The 18,653-nt window shown below is 53.1% G+C and overlaps 4 protein-coding genes across 4 annotated transcripts; 2 read left to right on the top strand and 2 right to left on the bottom strand.

Moving 5' to 3' along the window:
• The first annotated feature begins 1,790 nt into the window (after window positions 1–1,790).
• HMPREF1120_05203 (uncharacterized protein) lies at window positions 1,791–4,861 on the top strand. Its single transcript, XM_009159368.1, has 3 exons — window positions 1,791–3,448; window positions 3,507–3,704; window positions 3,757–4,861. The coding sequence occupies exon 1, from the start codon at window positions 2,154–2,156 to the stop codon at window positions 2,502–2,504; it is 351 nt and encodes a 116-aa protein (XP_009157616.1). The 5' UTR covers window positions 1,791–2,153; the 3' UTR covers window positions 2,505–3,448; window positions 3,507–3,704; window positions 3,757–4,861.
• On the bottom strand, window positions 4,421–9,560 carry HMPREF1120_05202 (ATP-binding cassette, subfamily C (CFTR/MRP), member 3; the record flags this gene model as incomplete). The annotated part of the gene is made up of 9 exons (XM_009159367.1): window positions 4,421–4,779; window positions 4,859–5,082; window positions 5,172–5,527; window positions 5,583–6,011; window positions 6,061–6,106; window positions 6,156–6,259; window positions 6,311–6,343; window positions 6,397–9,214; window positions 9,268–9,560. The coding sequence occupies 9 exons, from the start codon at window positions 9,558–9,560 to the stop codon at window positions 4,421–4,423; spliced, it is 4,662 nt and encodes a 1,553-aa protein (XP_009157615.1).
• A 487-nt stretch (window positions 9,561–10,047) lies between these two features.
• On the top strand, window positions 10,048–14,476 carry HMPREF1120_05201 (calpain-3). Its single transcript, XM_009159366.1, has 4 exons — window positions 10,048–11,810; window positions 11,868–11,938; window positions 12,007–12,122; window positions 12,197–14,476. The coding sequence occupies exons 1-4, from the start codon at window positions 10,977–10,979 to the stop codon at window positions 13,792–13,794; spliced, it is 2,619 nt and encodes an 872-aa protein (XP_009157614.1). The 5' UTR covers window positions 10,048–10,976; the 3' UTR covers window positions 13,795–14,476.
• HMPREF1120_05200 (chloromuconate cycloisomerase) lies at window positions 14,317–18,415 on the bottom strand. The gene has a single exon (XM_009159365.1). It carries the CDS (start codon window positions 18,127–18,129, stop codon window positions 14,641–14,643), a length of 3,489 nt encoding a protein of 1,162 aa, XP_009157613.1. The 5' UTR covers window positions 18,130–18,415; the 3' UTR covers window positions 14,317–14,640.
• Between the last annotated feature and the right edge of the window lie 238 nt (window positions 18,416–18,653).

The raw sequence follows: 18,653 nt of genomic DNA, 5'->3' as shown, positions 1-18,653 counted from the left end.
TACTCGAAGAGTAGTAGAGCTATCTAGACAAACCGTGGTTAGCGAATGGTGAGCTGATGTAGAAGACGTGACTGATTTGTGATTTGCAACAGTAAGACGCCATGCTTTTTGGCTGCTTCGGTAGGCACATTGTAGACGGAAATGGAGTTGGGCTCGAGACAAGTAGTAGCTTCATGAACTCGGCATCATCCTTCAACAAGCAATCTGAAACATTCCACATTTCCAAGTCTGAGGCGCTGAAAGCCAGCACCGTATTTTTTTGCAGTCGCTCCATGGCCCCGCCGAATATGGTGCTCGGCTCTCATACCGCTGAATGAAAGGACAATCCATCTTCGCAATTCCGATGTTTGGAGAGGAAGGCTCGAGCGTGAATGGAAATGGTTACTGACCTCCTTTGCCTGCAAGACTGGGTTCAAGCAAACTCTGAACAGATTGAAGCTGCGTAGACAATTAAACCAACCACGGGGATCAAGAGGTAGGGAACTGGAAGCCTTGTATGATGGACTCCGTTCTGGCACTGCCTGCGTGTTAAAACCCCCAAGACCGATGCACGAAAGACAAAAACAAAGACGAAGCCGACCAGTTGAGCTGACTAGGGTACCCTTCTGGCTAAGCCGCCATGCTGGGGTCGCAATTGTTGCAGACTCTGACTTGGTTCGCAAGAGTTTTGGAAGGATGTCGCGCTAGGATGAAGAGAGTGAGGCAAGCGAGTGGTCTGCCAGCAGAGAGAGGATGATGCTGAAGACAAGAGAATCGAGGAAGGCGAAATCAACACGGACAATCAGAGAGCGAACACTAGCTGGGAATAGATCAAAAGCGCTCTCAAGATGTTTGCTCCGTTCCGATTTCCGCTGAGTCGGTTATCTGAAGGACGGTAAGATCAGGCCTATTGACTAGCTGGGCACGACTGGAGGTCGAGGAGAGTAAGGGCGAGGGCCTGCCGGGCAGTCCTGACGAAGATGTATATGGAATTGCCAATTGGACGAGGGCTGTGTGGAGCAAATCAGTCTCCGAGGCGGTGGCAGCTGGAAGTCGAAGTGAGGATGCAAAGACTAGTCGAACTCCAACACCCTCCTTCAGAGAGCCCGAGTGACATATTAGGGAGGAGGAGAGGCTGTGTCCAGCCGGGCGATGATTAGCTACCTATGGGAGCATCTGCGGTGTCTGGCAAGCCGGAGGCGGCGTCGACTCGTGCTCCGTTGCACCAACTGTGAGCCTGACAGTCAGACTGCCTGCCGTGATGTATAGGTGGTGCTGTAGGTGGTGGTCTTCCTGGCGGCCGAGATCTGTGGTGGAGGCGGCGCCGGGGGAAGAGAACGGTCATGGGCGACATGATGGGATCCCACGAAACAGTGCTCAGGCTCAGGCTCAGGCTCAGGCTCAGGCTCAGGCTTCTCAAGCTCGCCGAAGGAAGAATCTGCAGCTCTTCGCCTGAAGCCCCAGGCTTGTGTTTTTAACGAGTCTGATGACTTCACTGAGCGAAGCCGGGGGGGTTTCGAGGGAAGCTCAGGCAGTTGATCGTGTATGGTCGAGGGAAGATGCAGTCGGTTGCGATGGCTGCGCTGCGTGGGACAAGGGAAGAAGCGAGCAGGAGGCCGACGCAGTAGCCACTAGACCTCTTCGTGACTGGCAGGCTGGAGCTGAGGCTGATCGTGCAATGCCAGTGGCCTGCGATACGGTGGCCGGCCACTCGGCTGCATGGCACGGCACTGGAGGCTGGACATTGGACACTGGGCATTCAAGTTGGACATTGCACTGCGCTGCACTGCTGCACCCACCGGCAGTAGTAGAACACGCAGCAGCAGTACAGTAGCAGCAAGAAGCAACAAACAACAAGCAGGCAACTTGAAGCAAGCAAGCAAGCAACCACTGGCAGTACAACACATCAGTGCAGTAGTAGTAGCGGGCCTTGCACTACAGCCTCAGCTGCACCTCAAGTTCCCTCCATTGCCCCTCCATCTCTCTCAGATCTGAGATCTGAGCCCCTCGGTCCGTTTCGATGGCCAGTACAGTGTATCCCTCTCCTCGAGCCGGAGGCCACAGACCCCCACAACTAAGACTGCTTGCACAGAAAAACAGGCTGTTGTAACCGTAACCGCCATCAGCAGCGACCCTTTTCGATACGACGCAGCCGACATGTCGCCACTCCTCCAATGCTGTCTCCCGCTTGTGGCACCATACACGATCTCGTGAACCTGCTTCGTCCGCGGCCGAGTCCATATGCCATGCCAGTGATGAAACCGCCTCTTGCTCGAAGAAGTGCGTGCAATATCCCATACTATCAGATGCAGCGGAAATTCAGGGGTTGGGCGGGTTCCGACCTCATCCAGTGCTCGCGGGCATCGAACAGCCACATTTTACTCGATTGCATACTTCAATGTTGCGCGCCTCATACAAACCAAACGTCCGTAATCGACTCAACATACACAAAGAGACGCTGTGAAACCAGCCCTCGATCAGTGCGAAGCTTCCTAGTCCTGCCACTGTGCTGTTCCGTCTCGTGATTCGATCAAAGACGCAACATGCACTACCAGAGCTTTCAGGCTCAATTCAGGGAATGAGGGCATTCTCACGGTTATCTTCACGCGCACAGAAGCAAATTTGGGGTGGTCCATAGATGGAAACGATCCGCTGCCAACGCACGCTTTGCGAAGCTCGCTGATGCTTTGCAACACAGCACGAACCAATCACGATGGCCTGCGGGGGGGCTTTTGGGGGAACTTGAAGATGAGGCAAGGTACCCCTGGCGTCCGGGTCGGAACAGCCCTTGAGATCGCGTTGACGCATCCGATTTCGCCCATCGATCGAGTGGTCTCATGCCGGCCCCTCCACAGGAAAGATGGTCAGCCCCATAGGTCATGAGGATGTGCCCTCGACTTCGGCACAGAGAGCAGCGCCAGGATCTTCACAACTGACAATCACACCCAGAATATAATCCAAGTTTGCCAACACAGACCGTAAACCAATCGCAACACCTGGCGCGACATAGTGACGCTTGTCATTCCGAATTTGCAAAACTCCTTTCAAGCCACCGCCCTGCGAGTAGGGCAGGTGTGGGCAAAGGGGAACCCGATTATGAATGGACAAATTTGCCCGGAAAGTGTGGTTGCAGGCTACGACGATGGCCTCCGTTGCCAGCGACTGCGTGACCTGATTCTATCGTCTCGTTGTTCAACCAGCAAGGATTTTTGTACCTGTGCATGCTCAAACATCACTGGCTGGACCATCGACGGATTAGACGATCGCCGGCACTTAAGAGCAAGAGCAACCGAGATCGATACAGCTGAAGAGCCCCCCCTGTCGACCGTGTGTTGCACGAAACAACGCCGCCCATAGTTACGGGCAACTGTAATCTTGCTTGAACAGGACTCGATGCTTCACTTGTCTGTACGACAACAAGAGCGTGTCTGGGTAAATTTCGCGATGATATAGATGGCATAATGGGAAGGTGCCCACCGACTGATTCGATTAGACGAGAAGTTGATGAACTGATGCGGCAACCCTAGAGGCGGTCGGAGCTCATCACCGTACCCGCCACCATGTCCCGTCGGATGCAATGCGAGGCCTTCCGCGGAACCAGGGCGTTCCTTGTCATCACGCCAGGAGTTTTGAACCGTACGATGGTCAGGTGAAGCAGAGTGCTGAAGGTCAATGCCAAAAGCCTCATGCCATCGTGGTTGCCATGTCCTATTTGAGATCCCCACGTATGTCTCACCGTGTAACGTCGATCAGGTAACAGTGCTTACCTGCGAGTAGCGGGTACAACAAACCCCCAGCAGATTCAACATACTCGAAGGTATCTGTACCAGAAGGGCGGTGCCGGTGTACCTGTTACCCTGTCTGTTGAACGGTGCCCAGGAGATTGGCTTCCCACACCCTACAATCTCACTCGGAGTTTTCACGGCGTGCGACAACGGATGCGGATCTGAAGACCTAGAAGACAGGATTCGGGCGGCACAGCGAGAATAAGAAGCCATAGAGAATGAATCAAGGCTGCATCCATGACCACAAGGGGCTGGTCCTTGGTAATGGTGGCGCCGAAAGGACGGCCGGAGACGCAGCCCGCGGACAGCTGTACCTCTCTGACTAACATGGCGCAAGGGGCGAAAATGCCATGCATATGCTGTCTCCTGCTCTCCAGCCCGGTCCTGGAACCAGCAAGCTCACTGCAGTGGTCGCATACTTAGTATCATTTTGCCTGTGGAGACGAGTTTCGTCTTTGTTGGAAGGACGTAGGTAGCGGACACGAAACATAATATCGAATCATGCATGACGCAAATGCTGTGACAACTAAGATCTGGACCTGGACCTGGGATCTGATTGCTATATTTTGGGAGCAGCACACAGTACCGACACAGCGACACCTAGGATATCCCGTTGTCCGGCATGGACGCAAGAGGCTGCGCCTTGATGCCGGCCATTAATTTTGCTTCGTGGCAGTACTGCCATTTCCAAAGCCGTCAAGCAGACCCGCCTCGCGGACAAGTTCGTAGAACAGTCCACGCCTACTAATCAGCTCTTCCGGGGTGTCGAACTCGGCGACTCGTCCTTGCTGCAGCACCACGATCCGATCGGAATCTAGAATGGTATTGATGCGATGTGCAATGGTGATGATGGTTCGGTTCTCGAAAATGTTGCTTCGAAGAGTAGCTTGCAGCAACTTGTCCGTCTCGACGTCGACTGCAGCTGTTGCCTCATCAAGTACCAAAATGTTGCTAGGAGTAAGCAAGGCGCGCGCTAGAGACACAAGCTGTCGTTGTCCTTGACTGAGATTGGAGCCTAGATTCGAAAAGCTGCATCAGCGAAAAGAGTTCTTATAGCCAGAGTGGTTCAAGACAGAACCAAAACCATCACTTACCAGCTTCGTGAATTTCTGCATCCAATTGACCGGGCATGCTCGAGACATACTCCTTCAGGCGAGCATGTTCAAGCACGCTCCAGAGCTCCGTATCATCGTGTACATGGCGAGGATCTAGGTTGTCGCGGATTGTCCCGGTAAAAAGAGCAGCGTCCTGAGGAATGATGGCAAGACGTCTTCGCAAATCTAGCAACCCGATCGTCGATGTGTTCAACCCGTCAATACTATAGTAGTACTGTTAGCCCAGCTGCAGCTTACGATGCCAAACCTGGCTTGCACTGGGGGCGGAATTGAAATTGAGACAAGCACTGACCTGATATGTCCAGTTACTGGTTCGATGATACGGAACAATGCCATGGTCAACGAGCTTTTTCCAGCTCCTGTGCGTCCAACCACTCCGATCTTTTCGCGCGGTTTGATGCTCAGGTTTATGTCCCTCAACACAAGATCCAGGCCTTCGCGGTATCGTGTTGAGTAGTCCTTGAAGGTAATTTGGCCATGCGCAGGCCACCCAATGCTCGGTCGGCTCTTGAAAATAACTTCGGGAGCTTCGCTCGGCAGGTTGGCATATTCGAGCACACGCTCTACGGATACAATGTTGGTCTCGACCTCCACCGTCTGTCGAACAATCCAGTTCAATGACTGTGTAATCTGCAGGGCATATGACATCTAAAAGCCGTTAGTGCTGAGCCGGGAGTCATCCGCGGGGCGCAGGGTCTCTTACCGCAAGGCCCACCATACCGGCCGACAGCCCGCCCCCTGTTGTCACTGTGACAATGGCAAAGATGGCTGCTGCCAGGATGATGACGGATCCAATAAATTCCAAGCGGACCGCCAGCCACCTGTTGGCACTGATTGATGGGAAATAGGCCCGTAAATTGGCATCCATACGCCATTCATTCTCCAACAGGAAGCGTATCTGCTGCCGATATGCCCGGATTGTGGACACCCCTCCAAGAGTTTCCTGAAAATGGGCATAGATCGGACTCCGGCTTACGCTGTCAAGCCGTTTCAACTCGCGCGATGTCCGAAGGTAATACTTCTGGTACACGATGTACACGGCACCCAAGGGAATCACCAGGACAAGAAAGATCGGGGTTCCCGCAGCGATAACGCCGATGGTAAAGAGAGCTCTGGCGGTATTGACGAAGAGCTTTTCCGTCAGTCCATACTACAGCATGAAAATGGCTGGAAAACCTTACCATATTGAAAGTGCGAGCAATCACCTCATCAACTCGGTAGATGTCACTATGCATCAATCAGTGATGCGCAATTAACACGAAACCATGTCACGCACCTTGAGAAGCGGTTGAGGATACGACCGACCGGAGTCGTGTCGAAGAAGCTCATCGGAGACCGGAATATTGCGTATGCCATGCGATCATGTAATTTTCTCGAAGCCTGCAATAATGTGAGCACGCCATCTACTTTCGGACAGCGGGGTTTTCAAACCTCAATCGAGCAGAAGATCCAGAGGAGGAGGGTCTGCCAAGTGTCAGTTTCTATCGCTGTGCCACGGATGGAAAGAATCCACATACCTGGACAACCACAAGAGCGGCGCCTCCGATTCCGAAGGCAAAGTAAATGCCAATGTATTTCCCGACCTCAGGATTGGCACCATACGATTCATTGATTTCAGACCATCGCTTCAGCCAAAAGCTGCCCGCGATCTGAGCCGTTTGTGCCGCCAGGAGCGCAACAAGATAAATGCTAACGGCAACGAGATTGCTCTCTTTCGCGTAGCTCATGTAGACCGACCACTTGACTTTACCTTGCTCAGAAGTTTCTTTGGTCTGCTTACTCTTCAATCCGCCTTCCTCGTCTGTCAAACGACCCATAGGCCCTTTGAAACTTGCGGTCGAAGCACGTCGCAAGGTGTTGAAGCTCGTCGATCTCTTCGTTGATGGCCCAGTCGGACCGGCACGAATTGGTGCAAGGTCACCGACATGTTGACGCGATTCTTCCGCCTCCTCGGCATCGTACTCGTCCTGAACAGCACTCTCGACGGCGGTCGTAGACTCGTCGGAATCGATGCCTTCAATACTAGGACTTCTTTCCCCTTCCGACATCTGTTCCTCCTCCTGAATTGCCGACTTGATCAGGTTCGCTACTTCTCCTCTCATGGCCATGAGCTGCTGGTAGGTTCCCTTCTCGAGCACCGTACCGTCACGGAGCAAGTACATGTAGTCTGCCTCCTTCAAGACGGTGATGGCGTTGGTAGCCAGAATCCTGGCTTTCCCGCTCAACAACCCGCTGGGACCAAGGACATTGTTGATAAGATGGCGCCCAACATGCTGATCCACTGCGGATAGCACATCATCAAGGAGGTACACGTCTGCTCTCGCATAGACTGCCCGCGCCAACGCCAATCGAGCCTTCTGGCCTCCGGAAAGCGAGATGCCGCGCTCGCCCACTTCAGTCTGGTCCCCATCTGGCAATTGCCTAAAATCATCCACAAGGGCACAGGCATTGACCGTCTGGTTGTAGAAGTGAGGATCCCATCGGTGGCCAAATATGATGTTTTCTTTGACACTTGCGTTCATAATCCATGCCGATTGTGCTGCATATGCAATGCGTCCACGCACAATAACCTCGCCTTGGAGTTTTCGGAGGTCGCCCAGAATGGCCTGGAGTAGTGAGGATTTGCCAGCACCGACACGCCCAACAATGCAGGTCAATTCTCCTTTGTTCGCGTTGAAGTTGATTCTCTCCAAGACATTCTTATCTTGGTCCTTATCCCAAGTAAAGGTAGCGTCACGAATCAAAACGCTGCTTTCTCCCGGCTGGCTTGGCGGTTCGTCAATCATCTTGACGGCATCCTCCTGAAGTTCGTCCGCAGTAAAATAGTCAGTAAGCCTGCGAACAGCAACGGATGCCTCGATGAAGCTGGTGATGACCATGGGTAGGACGGTGAGAGGAAAGGTTAGGAGATTGAACAGTGTCAACGCAGGGAACACCAGGTCAGTCGTCAGCGGAGTATCGTTAACCAGCACAAACACGGCGAAGGTTGAGCAGGACACGAAGAACGGCGTGGATGACCAAGTGAAGGTTGCAAAAGATTGAGCTGCCCCAATCTTCCGCAGATTGTTCAGTTCGAGGTCATTCCGCACGTGGCTCAGTTTCTCCATAAAGGCAGAGCCCCATGCGTAGAGTTTGATTGCCTTCATGTTGTTTAGAATTTCCGTCATCAGTCGTGACCGGCGGTCTTTGTACTGCATCTGCGCCAACTGCAGCTTCTTCATGAATCGAGCAATGAAGCCGTTGAGAGGTATCATGATGATCATGGCCGCTACCCCGGCAAAACACGAGACACCCACCAATTGATAGAGGGAAAGCATACAAAGTGTGATTTGAAATGGTGCGGACCACACCTGCTGACCCCATTGAGCCAAATCCGCGAGACGCTGCTGATCCACACTCATGTAGGTAACAATGTCACCAGTGTTCTTCTTCGCCCGTGACTCGTTCGAAAGTCGCAGCGACTTTGCATATATCATGGCCGTAAGGGAAGACTTGATCCGCATGCCTGTCTCGAAAGCACGCTGGAAATATTGATGGAGGGCAGCAGTTTGGCAAACCGAGGTGGCAAACATCGCCAATGCAATGGCGACGCCTCGAATGGCAGGCTGGCGGTCACGACCAGGTCGATATGAATCCACAAAAGTGATCAGCAGCCGCAGGAGCTGCGGCTGAACGAAAGAAAGACAGTCACTGATGACTTTTATGAGGGCGCCTCGCAGATAGGGGCCGCCAAATGCCCTACCCAAAGCAAACCACAAGTTCGGCTTCTTCTTTTCCAGTTCCAACTCCCATGCCTTTTGCAGCTTATCACTGGTGACTTTTGTGGTATCTCGATGTCGTAGATTCCATAGATCGTCCTGAGTGAGATAATGGCTATACCCAAACTTCATCAAGGGAGTCATCCACGCAAAAGTCAGGACAGAGAAGACGTCGGCATATTCGTAGGGACATTCGTCGTCGGCTCCCAGAGCATCGTAGGCGCTCTGTTTCTTGGGGACAAGATATTCCAGAATGAACTCCACGACGGCCAAACCCAAGGTAACATTGAATGTGATGAAATAAGGGAGACGAGTCTTGTATGCTTCTCTTTCCACCAACGAGCGCAGCTTCACAGCATATGCCAAAATGAAGAATACCCAGTAAAACAGTGCAACGCCATTCGGATTCCGCGACCGCCAATGTTCGTGGTATTGTACAGTAAAGATGACGAAGAGTGAGATAATCGTGGCGATCGAAGTATAAAACCTTATATCCTGGTACCATATTCCCGGAAGCCGTTGGATCTGGAAGGCAGCTTGAAGGATAGTCGTGACAATGATCGCAGCAATCACAGACCTGAGGGATGATTAGCCCACAAGAAATGGCAGCAGCTCAGGCGATATGCTCACAGTTTTGCGTAGAAATGCCAGTTTTTAGTGACATCCTGAACCACGCGTTTGGCGAATAGATACCAGATGGCGCCGGCTCCAAACAGGATACCCCAGAGAGAGACGCCCACAATCCATATGTCCAGAAAGCAAGGCGTAAAATCCCATCTTACAGGGTTCACAGGACCCCAGCCTTCTGGATCACCGCACAATGGCTGCCTTGAGGCTAATTCAACGTTTGAAGTGGGATCTTGCTTCGGCAGAAACCCTCCGGTGGCAGTCAAGACGGACTGCAACCCTTCTGAGGCCCTCATCTACGAAGCATGGAAAGGTGAAGGGTCGAGTCGAACAGCAGGCTGGGTGTTTGAAGACTAGCCAACACTGGCAGTACAGGATTGGACCGAGAAACTCTCTCTACACCGAGCGAATGTGTGGTTGTGCGTTAAGCCGCAGATCGAAGCGCAGGCACAGAATGATGAGTTTCTCCAAACCATCGACGCATTACGCAGGTGCCGTCGACAGGTCGACGGGGTTTACGGTATTAACGTACGCACGTGATATAGGCCGCTCAACACTTCAGTACCTACCAGTGGCAGCTGACTAACCATCAACAATTTTGCGTTTATGCGTCGCCGTAGCATAGTAGTATTGCCCAAGAACCGCTTTTCCGCTCGCCGGAGGCGGATAAAGAGATCGGATGTGGCAATGGATCCGAGATCGCACGCACGTGACCTCGGTTAATTGTGGTCACGGGGAAGGCAGCCTCGCTGCAACCACTCATGTTCCTTTTGAAATAGATAAGCGACATTGTCTCCCCAATCCGGCTCTTTATCTAGCATTTCGAAGTTGCACGCACCACGTAAAGCCCAGACCTCCTTGTGCCATACTGCCAGTGCTCCGCCGGGTCCATCGAACTGTCCACGAGTCCAGGCCCGACAATGTTCTTCCGGTATAATGACCATTTATACTGCATTATTGCAATCCACCTCACTCCACCATGGCAATAACGGGTCGGTGTGCTCGGATAAGGGGAGAAATGAGTGTGAGCAGTCAGCGAGGTCGGTTCAGATGCGCACGCGAGGTGCAACCCTGGCTCCCCCGGACCAGGCTCGCATAACATACGCTATGGTCTTGGTCGTCCGGAATAATCCGTTTACTTTTTTCAGGAGTTTAGGCGAGAACACAAAGGCCTGATCGAGGCCCACATTCAGGCGTCGAGAATCTAGCTCATGCATTGTCCTTTTATACCGTCCACAACAGTTCACCCCAGACCGGTGACCAGGACTGCTACTACACTGTAGTACAATGTTGTAGGAACAAGGTTGATGTGTGCCGAGTCAGCGGTGGCCCTCAAGGGTCCAGAGGTACCAGCACATCACAGACCAGACGCCGCCACACTGGATCCAAACAGACTTTCTTGGTCTCAATTGGTCAGTGCGTTCGATGGGCACGCTGGCTAGGTCCACCCATACCCACATTCTGGAGCTAAGCCTGGACCGGTAACAGCAATGCCCTCCCTTACCGCCAGTTTTGTGAAACTCGGTAAAGCCTCACTTTAATAATGGCTTATGGAGTTATCACGGCGGTCAATAATAGGGGGCGACGTATCCCCGGTCTAACACTGTGATAATGTCTCACCACATGCAGACAGACGCTCAACGGCCCGACCGGGCGGGGGCCTCGAATTTCGCTCTCTCGGATCAAGACCATTCTCCGTAATCCTTGTGCAGATGACTCCCCGAGGTGAGTGGATAAGCTGTGAGCCAACGGTTCCATGTGGCATATGTTATATCTGGCAAAGGACCCTGAATACTTTGAAAATGGGATCTACTCCACATTGTTTCTATCCTCAGCCTTGCCGGAAGCATCGCCCGTCGATTCTTTGTTCTCGACGGCCACCTTTTCCGCAAACAGTTCGAGTATGCGGACGACAACCACATCACCTTCATAGTAGAAACAACTCTTTCCAGCTAAGCCTTCTTGACCTGACAAATACCGGAGACATGGCTTTTTGTCAAGAAATTTACCAGAAAAATGCCCCTCGCACAAGGACAGAGGAGGAGTCAAAGCCGGCCTTTCATATCGAAGCAAAGCCGACCGGCAATGAACCAAACCCACCAAACGAGGGGCTCGTCCTTGGGGGAGGACAGACCATCAAACTCATGCTTGTACCCGATAAACAGACAACACCTCCTCCGCCGCCAAAGAAGGAAAAGCCCCATCCTCAGACGAAGATGAAGAAATTTTGGAAGAACTTCGATCCCGAGTACGTCGGCAAAGTGACCAGGGTTCTTCCCGACCGGATAGGTGAGACGGATCTCACCTCTAAACTGCTGGGTGAGACCGCCCACCGTGCCGCTCAGTCATACGAGAATGCCAAAGAAAACTGCATTCGCGATGTGAAGCGAATCATCAAGGAATGTCACGCCGCCAACCAGAAATATACCGACTCACATTGGGATATCGAACGAGATCTCAAAATCACCAGGATCAGGGACTGTTTGGACGGTCTTGTTGTCGACCCGGATGACAAGCAGTATCCAGCCGATGCCAAACGTGTTACCGTAAGTGTAGCTGGCCGGCCAAAATGGGAAATATCACATGCTAATATTGAAGCATAGGACATTTTCGAAGATCCAAAGTTCTACGTTGACGGCGTCTCGTACGATGATATGCTTCAAGGTTCAGCAGGGTAAGGACACGATTTTGTTTCGGCCTCATGATGGCAGACTTGAGCAACCGCTGACCAACTTTGTGCAGTGACTGCTGGTTTTTGGCCGCAATATCCGCACTTGGGTGTAACGCCGAATTCATTGAAAGAGTTTGTGTGATCCAGGACCAAACCGTCGGAGTATACGGTTTCGTATTTCACCGAGGTAGGTCTCCTCCTCCTGGTCGTGCGCAATCTAGCGTACAACCTCTTTGTTCTGAGAGACACTAACAATACCAGACGGTGAATGGCACCAGTGTATCATCGACGATAAGCTGTACCTACGGGCTCCAGCATACGACGAAAGTGGAGACGTCGTCCTAGGCCAGTACGGCGTGCGCCGAGCCAATCAAGAAGACCAGTACCAAGAGCTATTCCAAAGAGGGTCGCAATCGCTGTACTTCGCACAGTGCCGGGACCAGAATGAAACGTGGGTCAGTCTACTGGAGAAAGCGTACGCAAAGGCGCACGGCGACTATGCATCGATCTCTGGCGGACAGACAGGGGAAGCCATCGAAGATCTCACGGGTGGCGTGACGACGGAGATTTATACGACCAACATCCTGGACCCGGAAGCGTTCTGGCGCGACGAACTCAGCCGAATCGGCAAAGACTTTGTGTTTTCCTGTGCCGCGGCACGTTGGCGCGAATGGCGGCCCTATTTGGTGGCCAACGAGAAGATCCGTGAAGAGAGACGGTCTGGTATCGTCAGCCAACATGCGTACGCGGTGCTGGCGACATACGAAGGCCATGGGCAACGGCTGGTCAAGATCCGCAACCCCTGGGGCCGCAAGGAATGGACTGGTGCCTGGAGCGACGGATCGAAAGAATGGACGGCCGAGTGGCTGCAGCGGCTCAACCACCAGTTCGGCGACGACGGGATCTTCTGGATGACCTACAAGGACATGCTGAGCAAGTACAAGTATATCGACCGGACACGCATCTTCGGCCCCGAGTGGCACGTGGCCCAGCAGTTCATGGCCGTGCAGGTGCCCTGGAGCACTTTGGACTACCAGCAGAACTACTTTTCCATTGACGTGCCCGAAGACACGGACGCCGTCATTGTGCTGTCCCAGCTCGACGACCGCTACTTCAAGGGTCTACAGGGCAAGTACAACTTCACGCTGCAGTTCCGCGTCCAGAAAGACTCGCAGGATGAAGAGGAGTACCTGGCGCGCAGCAAGATGAACTACGAGCTCGTCCGTTCGGTCAACGTCGAGGTGCCGCTTACCAGAGGCACCTACACTGTGCTGGTCAAGGTCGAAGCCACCGAGAGCAGGCGGGAGGATGTGGAACAAGTGATCCGCAACAACATCCACCGTCGAGACAAGATCACCCAGATCGGCAAGTTGTATGATCTGGCCCACCAAAAAGGCCAATTGCCCTCGTTATCTTCCTCACTGTGTTCGTCACCGGGCACGTCTGGATCAGGAACCTCCACGCCCACGACGTCCGGTGCCTCGCCTATCCAACATCCTCCCAGCAATTCTGGCTCCTCATCCTCCTCGACCCAGCACAAAGATGACCCCGAGGAGAAAGACCCCAACCGCAACCCCTGGAACGCTAGTTGCGTCGTCGGCCTGCGGGTTTACAGCAAGCAAGCCGACCTTGGACTCAAAGTCGTCGTGCCCTCCAAGGAAGAGATCGACGAGACAAAGCACATGCCTACATTGGACCGGGACGACGTGGCCAAAAGCGCTTTGGACGAGGTCCAAGCCGCAGCTGGCAAAGGCGATGATGATGATGATGATGAGACAGGTGCTGAGGGTGAAGCTGGTTCCGGGGCCGGTGCAGAAGCCGTTACCCAGGACGAAGAAACCACCAAGCAAACCGATTGATCGAGACAACACCTATCGATTCAACAACAGCAGTGAGTCACGGCGTTACTGCTCGCAGACCAGACTTCGTCTTTTGTCCCACTGGAGTCTTGATGAAAGGTACATGCATGCCTCATGGATGAATGACATGATATCACTCTATCACAAGACAGCGTCAAGTCCGATGGTGACGTACAGACAGTACTAACTTAGTAGTACTGGGATGTTTCTTTTCATCCATCTGGAAGGCTTGCTGCAGTACTATTTGCTATTGCCGCTCAAAAGGGCTTGCGTGAGCCGGTTCCCAGCATCATGAGTTTAATGGTCTGACGTCTTGGCACGACTCTGGCGAATACCTGAGTTGAGGAGTTTGTCGACACACCCTGATGTCCAGTCAATAGTTACGGGTCTGTTTTTGTTTACTTTAGTTCCGGTTTGGCGAGTTTCTTGGTACGTTTGGAAGCGAAGGGGTTGGTGGGGCGTTTCAAGGCGTTATCAGCGGTCAGCACATTTTTTCAGTGGTTGATCACTATGTACCTACCGCTGGTGTTATTTAACTTAATATAGATGCTGATAGAGAGATTGGAGAAGGTGAAGTGAAGTAGTATCTTTCCAACCTTGAAGTCTTCATGTTACAGATCCTCATCACAGTTCAAGTTTACCTGGACCTTCAGTACTCAGGTACTTGATCCTACATAAATCCACTCTTATCAAAAATCTCCCTCGAACACAGTACCTACACTATACTAGTTGGACAGGTTGTCGATATCCAGAATAACCAAGGTAACTACCGTACTGTACATGGGACATGGTCCATAGTACTATATAGGTACCTAGGTAGGCACGGACAGGGCTCATGCAAAAGTCTTACGAGTCTGTGGTTCCTGTTGCAGCACTCCTTGTGCCAGTGCCGGTGCCACTGCCACTGCCAGTGGCAGACCCAGCACTTTGATCACCACCAACATCAATAAGGTCCACGTCAACAGCAACCACCGACCCAAGACCAGCACTGGCCGAACTCTCGGCGCGACTACGAGTAGTCCCCTCGGTCCTAATACTAGCGACTTCGGCGCCTTCCAGAAGCTCCTGATCTTTCTTGCCGAGTTCGGTGTCCTTGCCACCATCGGCATCGTCGTCATCGTCATCTTCTTCGTCATCATCCCTGTACGGTCTGTTGGCGGCGTGACCTTGCTCGCGGGCGTTGCGTTCAAACTCTCGCTGGGTCTCTTCCATCCGCTTGCGCATCTCGGCCGCCATGCGCATGCCGTCGTTGACAATATTGTCCAAGACGCCGCGAAGGCCACGTGATCCGGGCTCGACGACCCCGCCGGCGCGGCCGACGTCGATGTCCGTCTTGTTCGAACTGCCGCCGCCGTTAATCAGGTTTTTGACGGGTGTGCCGAGATTGGTGAATGTCGTGAGGTTGCCGGAAAGCGTGCTCGACGGCAACGACACTGTGCTGGCATTTGGCGAGTCGCTCAGATGGAACGATCGAGGGAAAAAGGTTTCGAAAAACTGTTCTAGGAGCTCGTCCGCCAGAATCACCATCCGAAACGTCGGGAGCGTGATGTGCAGCGGCTTGTTGGGATCTAGGGCGAGGTTATGGGAGGCCGCGCGGGAAGAGCTTCTTCGGACGCCTGCACCTCCCTCAGGTAGTAATGGCGACACGCCTCCTCCTGGACTCCTGGGCGGCGTCGCCTCGGACAAAGGATCGTGCTCGGCGGGCTTCGGCAATGGTTTATGTTTGGCGGTGCCTGACTTTGTCTCTGTAAGTTCTAGTAAATCTTCTTCTTGACGCTGCTCTTTTTCCTGTCTATCGGGCTCGGTGATGGATGTTGCCTCGAGCTTTGTGTTGGCTTGATCAACAGCCTCGTCCGGGTCGGCGTATTCAAAACACCTCTTGATGAAAGCGCTCACACTACCCAGAAACCTCTCGTTGGTACTCATTTTGAGACCCTCCTTTGAGTCAGTGGCGGATACTGGAGACGCCAGTCCGTTGCCAAAGTCGGACGGAGTGATTGCGCCATCAAAGCCTCGCCGCGAAAGAAATAACAACGACTCCGACATCCTAAGAATGCCTTCCCGGTCCACTCTGCCGGTGTTGTCATCATCGAAGAGTTCAAAGAACAGACTCATGGAATTCATAATGTCCGTGGTCCCTTTGATCCGGGCCAGGCCCCGAACGAGCTGTTGCAAGGTCATCTCGCCTTGGTGTGATTCATCCCATTTTCCATATAACCGTTGCATGAAATCGTGGTCGGCTGGTTGTGGTCCGGAACCCCATTGTGACACGGTCTGCCCGCGTTTCCTCTGGCTCATGGCAGGATTCGTCATTTCCTGCGACGGCGAGGTGGGAGAATCCGTAATGGCCCATTTGGCCGTGTTAGCCAGGAACTCACGGAATGCATCATAGTCCATGGTCTGTAGAGGTGCTTCATTGCGAGCAGGTTCGTCATGATTGCGATCGGAGTGGTGTGACCACAGCCCTGGGCGCACCTTTTGCTGCTCCTGCCTCCGTCTTTCTTCCTCACGGAGTTTCGCCCGCTTCTGCCGCTCTGACAGGACGCCGAAAAAGCGGTCGTAAATAGCACTAAGGTCTTCGGCACTCAACTTCTTGCTTTCCGGTCCTAAATTTCGAATCGAGGTACGTTTGGCGAAGGTGGCAAGACCATCCTTGACATTATCAATGTGCTTTGCTCTGAGCTCTTCGATACTCGCGTGAGTGATGCCAGCAAATTCTTTGAAAGCCGTTACCATTAGCTCTTGAAACCTGGTAATGGCCCTCAGCTTTTCATTCTCTGAACGCGGATGAGCAGACTCGTCGAGGCGGGAGAAATAGTTCTTGAGAATGGAGATAAACGAGCCGTCGTCATTGACGTCGAGCAGCTCCTCTCCGTTAATACGGAGGATGGCCAAGCCAACCTGAAACAAAACCTTGGGTCCTTCCAGGAAAAAGACGTCCAGGACCCGGAAGGCAAAAACAAGCGGCATGGAGTTTATATACAGTGAAAGAAACCAAGGCAGCGAGACCACTGAGAGGTTGACATCCGACTTGACCAGATGCTCCCAGAGGACGGGCATTGTCCGTTCCACCAGGTTTTCGAAGACGCGTTGGTCGAGAAGCGTACCATACATGTCTTTTGAGTAATAACCTGGAAGCAGACGATCGCATAGGGCGCCCAAGATGAAAAATGCTTGCGCTTCAGACATGTAGATGAGCAACGCGGCGACCACAATATTCATGGCCTGACAATAGCCGACTTCTTCATTGGTCCAGCTGTACGCTGTGAGCACTCGTCGCAATCGACCAATGCCTTCTTCGCTCTGAAACCCGGGGTACTCGGGGAGACTTCGATTCAAGTCCTTCTCGATCTCATCAATAGCCAACGACTCTTGTCCGGTGAACTTGGCCAATGTCTTCTCGTAAAGGTTTGGATTCCTCAGTCGCGTGTAGAATGAGCCCGAACATATCTCCCAGATCTCGCCTCTCAGCCTGTTGGGAAGACCGACACGGATCAACTTGTGGAAGGTGGGTTGTCGGACAATGGTCGCATTCCGGCCATTCTCACGCATGTACTCGCCCCATAGCCTGATTTTGCTCCTATCACGAAGTTTTCGCGCATCCCCCGGATATCTGAAGAGCATACCCAATCCAGTGTCAGGCGGATCCGGGGGCGGGGTGCCCTCTTCCTTGGCCTTCATTCGCACCGGGTCGAGCAGATACTCGGAATAACACTGAGACACCACTGTACGCAGGCTGTCGACTTCTTTCATGCCCTCTCGGAGCCCTTTCTTCAAGCCATCGCAGAACCGCTCACAGGCAGCGCGGCTTCCGTCCAAGGTAAGGATCAGTTTCCGGGCTGGAGGCAGGGATGCCTTGGTTTTCTCCGTCAGCGGCTTGTGCACCGACTCGAAGGTGGTCAGCGCGAGGGAGAAGTTGTCCTGGTGGCTATTTAGTCTTTCGACGCGTCGGATGGCGCACAGCGGCAGGGTAAAGCCATTCCCGCCGGGTCCGGCGCCTTGAGTTGGGCCCGTAAAGGCAGTAGAGGCATTGTGACTGGCGGTCGGTAGGAAACTGGTGCGTAAGGTCGAGAAACACAGAAAGTGTTCACTCAAGTGCAGTTCCCCCAGATACCTGTTGCCATTCTCTCGTGACTTCTCCCCGGACGTGACTGGGCCGCGGGTTGAGGACGGTGGCAGAGGGAGGAAGAGTTCGGCGGTGATCTCGTGCAGGGGATGCTGACCGGCAGGAAGTCTGAACTGATCGCGGAAGAGAGCCGCTTTGGAGGGCCGGTGATCATTGTTAGAGGACAGGGGCGACTGGTCAATCAGCTTCTGAACGAATGAGCTCAACATGGCGCAGGGTAGCGGTGTTGCTTCGGTTCATCAGGATGCGCGTAGTAGTTGTATACTACTCTCGTTCGTGTCTCGCTTCCACGTCGGTGACCGCGCCAGTCACTGCGGGTATGGCATGATGTGGGGCGAGAGAGCTCAGCAAGACTCCCACGACCGTGCTGCGAGGTCAGAAGGATGTTGCACACGTCCTATAAACAGGAGATATCGCAGAAACGCAGCTCACATCTGCCGCAGGGGAAGCGTTGAGGCGGGTGGTCGAACTACTTGAGCCTCGTCACGAAACAGCACGGACATAACTTCAGGTCCACGTCCCTCGCTCCGCCTCTCCTTCAGCCTTGGCGCTTTCACATATTGTACTAGGTGCCCAGGTAGTACCTACACGTAAGAACCGAACGACTTCAAGTTTGCTGACTGCAAGGACTGTCCGTCACCCTGCACCCATCTTCTGGAATGATACGTTGTACTACATTTACATGCTGAGATCCTGAACAACCTTCCAATGGTCAGGTGAAACTTGCAAGTGT

Source organism: Exophiala dermatitidis (genome assembly GCF_000230625.1).
Source record: "Exophiala dermatitidis NIH/UT8656 unplaced genomic scaffold supercont1.4, whole genome shotgun sequence".
In the NCBI taxonomy this organism is placed as follows: Eukaryota; Fungi; Ascomycota; class Eurotiomycetes; order Chaetothyriales; family Herpotrichiellaceae; genus Exophiala; species Exophiala dermatitidis.
This window is presented reverse-complemented; position numbering and strand designations above follow the sequence as displayed.

Bases quoted from the DNA above. Each gene is read 5' to 3' on its own strand.
- HMPREF1120_05201 (XM_009159366.1), top strand. From the start codon at position 10,977: ATGACTCCCCGAGGTGAGTGGATAAGCTGTGAGCCAACGGTTCCATGT. The intron at 11,811-11,867 runs GTAAGTGTAGCT...ATTGAAGCATAG, and splicing joins CCGATGCCAAACGTGTTACC to GACATTTTCGAAGATCCAAA. The intron at 11,939-12,006 runs GTAAGGACACGA...AACTTTGTGCAG, and splicing joins ATGCTTCAAGGTTCAGCAGG to TGACTGCTGGTTTTTGGCCG.
- HMPREF1120_05203 (XM_009159368.1), top strand. From the start codon at position 2,154: ATGCTGTCTCCCGCTTGTGGCACCATACACGATCTCGTGAACCTGCTT.
- HMPREF1120_05200 (XM_009159365.1), bottom strand. From the start codon at position 18,129: ATGTTGAGCTCATTCGTTCAGAAGCTGATTGACCAGTCGCCCCTGTCC.